The sequence below is a fragment of the Papaver somniferum genome, chromosome 4, assembly GCF_003573695.1.
Source record: "Papaver somniferum cultivar HN1 chromosome 4, ASM357369v1, whole genome shotgun sequence".
NCBI classification, from domain to species: Eukaryota; Viridiplantae; Streptophyta; class Magnoliopsida; order Ranunculales; family Papaveraceae; genus Papaver; species Papaver somniferum.
In genome coordinates this window covers 19,417,366-19,426,352 of record NC_039361.1, presented here as the reverse complement: position 1 = coordinate 19,426,352, position 8,987 = coordinate 19,417,366, and the positions used below count along the sequence as shown (strand labels likewise).

Genomic DNA, 8,987 nt, shown 5'->3' with positions numbered 1-8,987 from the left:
TATGGGAAATACTGAATCCTAAAGTCAAACACCATGATCATATACACCCTTGGATTGATAATCTTATTGGAGATCTAACGGTTGAAAATGATACACCATTTCAAATAGCGTCTACGCAATCTGAAACAACTTTTTCACTTTGTATCTTGAACTTCCACTAAACCTGATATTTGAATTTTGATGACGTGGGAGACCCAAAAAAGTTGAATCTTGGGTTTCCATTAGAGCCAGCCTAAGGGACATAAGAGTATTGTAAAAGGGGTTAAGATTTTTTTAGTCTCGTAGTGCGTTGGAGAGAAGTAGTGTGAGTTCTAATATTAGGGTTTACACGTAAGTTCGGTTGTTATACTATCATTTTCTTAATAATACTTGAGATTATCTTTATTATGACTTGAATTATTGACAGATTATCATAGGGGTGTGGTTGTAGTTGACAATGACGATCACACTATCACAGTGTCCTAGGTATATATCCCTTGCGAACTTATTTAGTTATCGCTTTATAGTTTTTCAAAGGCGTCGGAGTACTGCTAAATGTGGTTTATTCGCGTCAGACCCATTGCTTTCTTAGTTTCTTTGTATCTATTCAGTGTGCAACCTCAGCGCTATGCTTATAGTATAGATTTAACCTTTTCCTAAATAAGACCACCTGCTTGTAGATGGACATCATCTACTCAATATTTCTGCTTGAGCGTGGAGACAATATTTGGACAATGTCTTTAGACATTTTGTGTGACTACTATTACTGCTCAAAAATCTCGGTCACTAAGTCCATGTTGTTGCTGCTATAGAAATCAAGTTAGTTGTAGTTCGTTGGAGACAAGAAGGAGAACTATCAGAACTAGTTTTACATGATGACTTAAGCCACTGTTAAATTATGCCCCTGCAAAAAATGACGCACATATCCATCAGCAAATGCTTGCTTACTTCGAAAATGCTGATGCGAAAGATAAAATTTGTCACCAGATATGAGCCTAATTTGCCCAAGTTACGCAGAAAGAATTTATTGTTTAGCCGAACCAGCATGAGAACTAGACGACTCCGCAATACACATACAATGACCAAGTTCAGTTCCAAAAATTTATGCATGACAAGAAAAGAAGTTACTTGGTAGGAACGCGCATTACAAACTGAACTAGAGAAATATCTAAAATTCTGATTCTACGATAACTCTAAGAATGAAAAAGGATTCAGGTTCCCATAAGGATATTGTGTTTTACTATAACTATTAGCTTTAAGTCTAGCAGGAGTTCCTGCTCTTATGCTCTTTGTTGGTTCTTTTATCATCCCTGAAACGCCTGCCAGTCTATTAGAGCATGGTCAAGTACAAAAAGCAAGAACCATTCTTGAGAAAATTCCAAGTTGACAATGAATATAATGGAATGGTAGTTGCTACTGTATTCGCTCAAGAAACAAAAAACCCATACATGAAACTTATGCAACCCTCTAGCAGACCTCCTCTTGTTATCGGTCTATTGATGCAAGTATTCCAGCAGTTTACAGGTATCTGTGCTATTTTGTACTATGCACCAGTTTTATTTCAGACTTTCGGGGCTAGTAAACGTTGTCAGTACAGCGCTTGCAATTTATACAGTGGATATCTTTGGGAGAAGAACACTACTTCTTTCAGCATGTTGCCTAATGTTAGTATTCCAGGTATGTATAGGAACAATCCTGCAGCTGAATCTGAACGAGACCGGACCATTAGGCTCTGTATAATCAACCTGTGTGGTGATTTTGATTTGTTTATACGTCATGAGCTCCGCATGGTCCTGAGAACCATTAGGTTGATTCCAAGTGAGACGTTCCCGCCGGAAACAAGGACAGGGAGGTTCACATTCTCAGATTATTCAAACACGCTCTGCCACTTTCATTATAGCACAAGCATTCTTATCAATGACATGCCATATGAAAGCTATTATGTATTTCTGTGCCGGAAACCAAAAACGTTCCAATAGAGGATATGGCTGAAAAAGTTTGGAAGCAGCACTGGTTTTGGAAGAATTACATGGACTGCGATGTTGACGAGCACGGCGAGAGAATTGTTGCTGATAATCCTTAGATGTGGTTGGTGTAAATCTCTTTGTTACATTTACTTGGCCTACATAACATTGATGGATTGCTTTCGTCTAAAATATACTAGTATAAGATACCAGAGGACGAAGAAATTAACAATTACAAGCCTTACTTAAAAATTTACAGTACTAACGGAACACTAGAACAATGATTATGGATCATGCGCAGATTCCTCTTCGTCGTTTCCTTTCAAGAACTTCAATACTTGTAGCATTGTTGGCCTTTTTGCTGGGTTCTCAGTTACACATAAAGTTGCAATCTGCAATGCTCGCAGCATTCCCTGTTTCGTCTCAACGTTCATAATCATCGGATCAAGAACATCAATGGCTTCACCTTTCTTGATCTTCTGATGCACCCAGCCAACCAGATTTCCACCATCTATCTCCTTAAAATCAGGACCAGTCGGCTCCTTCCCGGTAACCAATTCAAGCAAGATAACACCAAAACTATATACATCTCCCCTTATTGTAGACCTACAACTCTGGCCATACTCTGGTGGAATGTAACCAAAAGTTCCAGCAATATCAGTACTGACATGCGTTTCACAAGCACTGATTAGTCTTGCAAGGCCGAAATCTGCAACTTTCGGTTCAAAATCTTCGTCTAGTAGAATGTTGCTTGCTTTAATATCTCTGTGAATGATGTGAGGAATGAAACCATGATGCAGAAAAGATAGTCCTCGAGCAGATCCTAACGCAATCTTGAAACGCTTAGACCAGTCAAGAGCTTCAAGAGCTCCGGTTCGGTTTCTCAACCACATATCTAAACTTCCATTTGCCATGTATTCATACACAAGAAGTTTTTCTTCATCAAAAGTACAGTACCCAAGTAACGACACGAGATTTTGATGCTTTACCTGTAAAATGATAAAATGTATCACCCAAAATCAATACGATAACTAGTGGATAAATTTAAAAGTAGAATTGGAAGACTCGGAGACTGTTATATTACCTTGCCCAATGTTTCCATTTCGGCTAGAAATTCGCGGTGACCTTGTGTTTTTGCATGGCTTAACTTCTTAATAGCAACTGTTTTTCCTTCCTCCAATATTGCTTTATACACAGTTCCAAACCCTCCATCTCCGATAATGTTTGTTTTGCAGAAATTATTAGTTGCTCCAAGAATGTCAACTAAGGTTAGCTTCAGTAGAGGCTGCTCAAACATGGCAATATTGATGCTTAGAGGCTCTTTTGATCTACTACTGCTAAGATAATAGAAATTTGGATCACTTGAGCTATTAAACTTGCTGTCGTCGAACTTCATTGAAGGATTTTCCCTGCTGCTGCTGATTTTCCTTCTCATCAACACGTAAACAACCGCAAGAGCAACAAATGCACTACCCACTACTACTCCTGCCAATCCCCATGAATTCAAAAATGGTGGTACTCCATGAACCCCACTCATCTCACAGTGCATACCAAGAATTCCCCCGCACAGATGTTTGTTGCCAGAAAGAAAAATCTTCGAGAAATTCTGACAAATTCCAATCTTCGGTACCAAACCTCCCAATCTGTTATCAGCCAAATTCAAGTAATACAAATTTGAAAGCGCACACAAACTATCAGGAATTGTTCCAGAAAGCGAATTGCCCGAGATATCGAAGTATAAAAGTTGTTCAAGTGCCCCAAGCTCAACAGGAATCTCTCCTGTAAACATGTTTTGATGAAGATCCAAATACGTTAAATACAACAAATTTTCCAAAGAACTTGGGATATTCCCATCAAAGAAATTCATACTCAAATTCAGAACTTCAACTCTCCACGATATATTGTTCGGAAGGAGTCCATCTAAAGAACCAGACAGCTTATTCTGCTGAACATAGAGACCAACAAGATTAACCATGCCTGAAAGAGACGAAGGCAAGACTCCTGTAAGTTCATTCGAGCTTAAATCCAAATGAGAAAGTCCATCCAGTTCTCCAAACTTCAAAGGAACAGCACCCGAAAGCATATTACCAGTTAAATTTAACTTCACAAGACTAGTGATATAACCAAGTGTTTCAGGTATCATACCCGTAAGCTGGTTATTTCCAAGATACAGTCCTTGAAGCTTAACACAATACCGTAACTCATCCGGAATCGTCCCAGTAAGTGCATTACTGGAAAGATCAAGTGAAGTAAGATTAGTCAGCCGAGATATCGATTTCGGAATACTCCCCGAAAGCCTATTGTTGTTCAGTGACAAATCAAGAATGACAAAGCAATTACCAAGCTCTTCAGGTATTGAACCAGACAACCTATTATACGACAGATCATAAACTCCATGGTGCTGAACAAAACTCGAATCAGGTATATTAATCTGCCGAAAATAAGCAGACGGGGTCCAAGGTATTGACCCAGTGAGCTCATTATGCGAAAGAACCAAACACTGCAACTGCTCCAAACCAACAATTCTCCCCGGAATCGACCCCTTAAAACTATTATTTCCAAGGTCCAATGTCGTCAACGAAACACAATCAGCAATCTCAGATGGAATCACCCCACTAAGAAAATTCGAATTCAACGATAAAACCGATAGCGATGTCAACTTACCAATCTCTTTGGGCAGCTCCCCTTGTAACCCATTGTTACTCAATATCAATCTCTCAAGTGACTCTGCATTACCAATCTCCACAGTAAGATGTCCCTCCAAGAAATTATCCGAAGCCGAAAACTCCATCAAATTAACTGAATTCCAAATACTCACTGGAATTTCACCAGTAAAGTTATTCGAATCAAAATCAATTACCATCAGTGGAAGCTCAGATAAATATTCTGGCACCACCCCACTAATCTGATTATTAACCAAAACCAATTGAGTCAAATTCTTGCAATTTACAAATGTCTTCTCAATAGTACCAGTTAGCAAATTACTATCCAAATCAATCTCTGAAAGCGAAATGGCATTACAAATATCTTCAGGAATCTCACCACTAAGTAAATTATTGCTTAAACTAATATGGCTAAGTGCAGAACAATTACCAATCTCCGGTGGAATTTCACCCGTAAATCGATTACTCGACAACAATATCGAATCAATTGTCTTCCATTTCCCAAACCATGATGGTAATGAACCAGAAAGTTGGTTCCTTTCTGCTGAAAATGATAACATTGGTAACTTCGATAGTTCTTCAGGTAATGAACCAGACAATGAATTGAACGAAAGCATTAATGTCTTCAGATTCTTGCACTCACCGAGCTCTGCCGGAACAGAGCCATTCAGTTCAGAATACACAAGATTAAGAATCGATAAATTTTCTAATTCTCCGATTGATTGTGGAATTGGACATTTCAATGGATTATAAGAAAGATCGAGCTTATTCAAATTCTTCAACTTTGATATTTCATCTGGTAAGGGACCTTTAATCAAACAAGAAGGAGAGAACAAGTTTTCAAGATTCTGTAAGTTTCCAATTTCTGGTGGTAAAACTCCGGAGAAATGATTGATTCCGATGTAAAGATCGGTGAGATTTTGTAAATTTCCGATTTCCGATGGGATAGTACCAGATAATGAGTTATTAGAAATGTCTAATGAAACCAGAGAGTTGAGCTGTGTAAACAGAGTATGAGAAAGAGAACCTGACAGAAGATTATTACCAAGATCAAGAAATTCAATACGAGTCAGTTCCCCGAGCTCGACAGGGATATCTCCGGTTAAAACATTCAGAGACAAATCAAGAAACTTCAGTTCCGTCAGTTTTCCGAGCTCTGCTGGGATTTTTCCGGTGAAGAAATTACTACCAAGTTTTAGAGTTTCTAACTGTGTTAACTCACTTAACTGACTAGGAATCTCCCCTGATAATGAGTTTTCATTCAGAATCAATTCTCTCAGAGATTTTAAACCAGAGATTGAAGATGAGAGATTGCCATAGAACTGGTTTCCAGATAAATCAAGAGTAATGAGGTTTGAAAGAGAGAATAAAGAAGAAGAAATGGAACCTTTCAGAGACTGAGTTGAAAGAACGATTAAAGTAACTCGGTTATCTTTATTACAGTGTACACCTTTCCATTGACAATAAAAAACAGAGGGGTTCCATGAAGATAAAACACTTGGGTTATCTAAACTGTTTTTGAATAACAAAAGTGATTTTCTTTCTGGGTTTTCATCTGTTTGAGCTGAAACGAAACTAGAAGAAGAAGAGAGAAACATACATACAAGAAAAACAGGAAGAAGGAAAGATAGAATCTTCATCATCGCCATTTTCACATGAAATGAAGAGCTTCAATGGAGGTTTTATTTGTGGTTTTTTTTACAGAGTGGAACTGAGCTGTAGAGATAGAGAGACAAGAAGGCAGGGAGGCATTTAAGCTGTGAATCTCTGCAACTAAATACTGATGTCTTTGGAAGTTGTAATTTTCTCTGCAAACGGAGTCATGAAAAACAGAGTGTTTTTATTCATGCAATAAATTTTGCTCTGAAAATATCAAATCCGAAACGTTACGTTACATTTGAAAAGACCTCCTCGCATGTCTGAGAAAAAGCTGTCCGTAGTACAAAAACACAAAATGTACTGAATTTATAAAGACAGTAATACCCTCGGAAAACACCTGAAAAGTGGATAGGATTAAGGGTAGTCCAGTCAAAAGGACTGACAGAATATTTAACTTACTTTTTCAGGGACTTTAAAACCATAAGTTTTTTTTTCAAAACTACAAAACATTAATTTCCCGGGTGATCTTTCGAATGACGAAATTACCCTTGGGTGGGTTATTGGCGAGTTGGGCAATCACATTTAAAGTCTGCCGTGTTTCTATGCATGAAAATGGTAAAAAGAAGGGTAGTTTTGGTAAATTTCGTATCTGCACAGGGATTGAGAATGGAAAGAGGATTTGATAAGACGTGAGAACAAGAAAGAAAGTAATGTGGTCAGTCAGATGAGTTGTCTTTCCTGCTGAAAAGAGAAACAAAGTCTGAAAATATAATTTTGCTAAAGAAAGACTAAAAATGAGAAAACTTGTCTTCTAGGGATGAAACATGATGTTCGATTTGGGCACAACGACAAAATTTTGAAATCAATGGTGCAGATTTCATTGTTTTCTACTCATGATTTTGTTGTTTTCTGATTTGATATGATTTGATTTAGTTGACTTGTAATTGTCTTTTAAAAGGGTTATTAAGGTGGTTTTTCCCAAAGCCAACCAAACTTCCTAAACAAAAACATTTGACAGGGTGATTATTGTTGTCGTACCTCTGAGATAGGGCCGGAGCATAGATAATCTTTAAAAACAACGGTATTATATTGTCAAAGGATCTCATTTAAAAAAATAAACTAGAGCAATACTAATGTTCTCTATTGGGAAATGTTGTTTAAGTTGAAAATTTGAAATACTGCCTAAATAGTTGTCTGTGGTGTCGTTGGAGAAGCTTCCGAAAACAATAATCTAGTGCTAATTTTTAATAATTTAGCTATTGGATGTATACGATTAGCGTTGACGATATTCTAAATCAGAGAAAAAAGAAACTTCATCATTGATTCATTATCGATAAGTAGAGGTCGTCTGGTAGGAGTTTAATGAAACCAACCTATCATTCTGAAACGTACCGAATATATATTATGAAGCTGTGAACATCTTACCTAATTTAGATGCACAACACTTGACCATAAAACGTGTTAGAGTAAGCATTGTGGGTGTCCACTTTTCGCTATAATCAAAAGAGGGATGAGAGTAAAAAAAAAAAAATACTATGATAACAGCATTTACGACGATAGAAATTGAATAGTGGTGTACGAAATTAGGATCGTCAATAGTTATGAGGTGCTCCGGGCGATTTTAAGATATAATTTTTTTTTCTCCATGACTATTCATGGGGAACAAGCTTTTTTGTTCAAATTTGTTTAAGAAGAAGAAAATGATTAAAGTTTTAGAATTGGGTTCAGTATTCGAAACTCTTTCTTATTTGACCCTGGTGATCCATTTCACTAGACCAAAACAATGATGCTATTACATCAGTCCCGGTATGGATGAATCTCAGGCAGGTTCCTCTTTATCTCTGGAACCAATTAGGATTATCTAGCATTGCAAGCATTGTTGGCACTTCAATCATGACCGACACTCCTACAACATTGAACACTAAGATGTCTTATACCAGATTTTGATTGAAGTTGCAGCTGATTGCGCTTTCCCAACTGAATTGCCTATTCAAGTGGATAATGTAAAATCTGTGGTGAAGGCCGAGTATCCTTGGAAACCTGATGTTTGTTCTCACCGCAAAACTTTTGGGCATTCAAAGTGCCAAGTGTATCTTAGTTCCTAAGACTAAGGAAAACTTCTCGCCTCCTTGTTCAACTCTGGTTACTACTGAAGATTTAGTAGTTCAAAGCAATACATAGTTGGTTGTTAACACATGCGATAAAGTCGAGATTACTAAAGACGGAGTCGGGCAAATCCCTCTGGTGGATGTAACTCAGGCTACAAATGAGGCTTCTCATGGTAGAGAACCATCAGAAGAGATGGAGATCAGCAATTCAACAATAATTATTTTGGAAAGAATCGAAAATGATGAAGGAAATGGTGTTTTGGAGAGGGCAAGGTAGTTAATATCGTGTATCTGTATCGTATCGGTCGGGTTCGATACACCTACACAAAAGATAATATCGGTTTTTATCGGTCATACGTCATCAAGAATAAAATATTAAATATTTATAAATATTTTAATCTAAAAAAAAATTGGTGTCATATGATGCATTAATTCTGAAGATCAAAAGCTTCGCCATACAAATTAAAGTGTACAAAGGAAGAAGATTATTAGGAGGAGGGGTTCTGTTTACAAATTTTCAGATATAGATCATTTATTCGACCAAATTTCCCTTACCGATATTATCAGTGTATCAGTTAACTCGATATACCGGTTTGTATCAGCCGATACGACCGTTTTTATCGTTCAATCCTTATATAGCTGATATTTTAGATATCGTAAGGGTTTTTCCTGAT

At 37.3% G+C, this 8,987-nt stretch overlaps 1 protein-coding gene across 1 annotated transcript; it reads right to left on the bottom strand.

Annotated features, from left to right (window-relative positions):
* Positions 1-2,053: 2,053 nt before the first annotated feature.
* On the bottom strand, positions 2,054-6,482 carry LOC113274868 (leucine-rich repeat receptor protein kinase EMS1-like). Its single transcript, XM_026524282.1, has 2 exons — positions 3,028-6,482; positions 2,054-2,932 (listed from the first exon to the last, which is right to left on the bottom strand). The coding sequence occupies exons 1-2, from the start codon at positions 6,253-6,255 to the stop codon at positions 2,228-2,230; spliced, it is 3,933 nt and encodes a 1,310-aa protein (XP_026380067.1). The 5' UTR covers positions 6,256-6,482; the 3' UTR covers positions 2,054-2,227.
* Between the last annotated feature and the right edge of the window lie 2,505 nt (positions 6,483-8,987).

Bases quoted from the DNA above. Each gene is read 5' to 3' on its own strand.
- LOC113274868 (XM_026524282.1), bottom strand. From the start codon at position 6,255: ATGGCGATGATGAAGATTCTATCTTTCCTTCTTCCTGTTTTTCTTGTA. The intron at 2,933-3,027 runs GTAATATAACAG...ATCATTTTACAG, and splicing joins AAATGGAAACATTGGGCAAG to GTAAAGCATCAAAATCTCGT.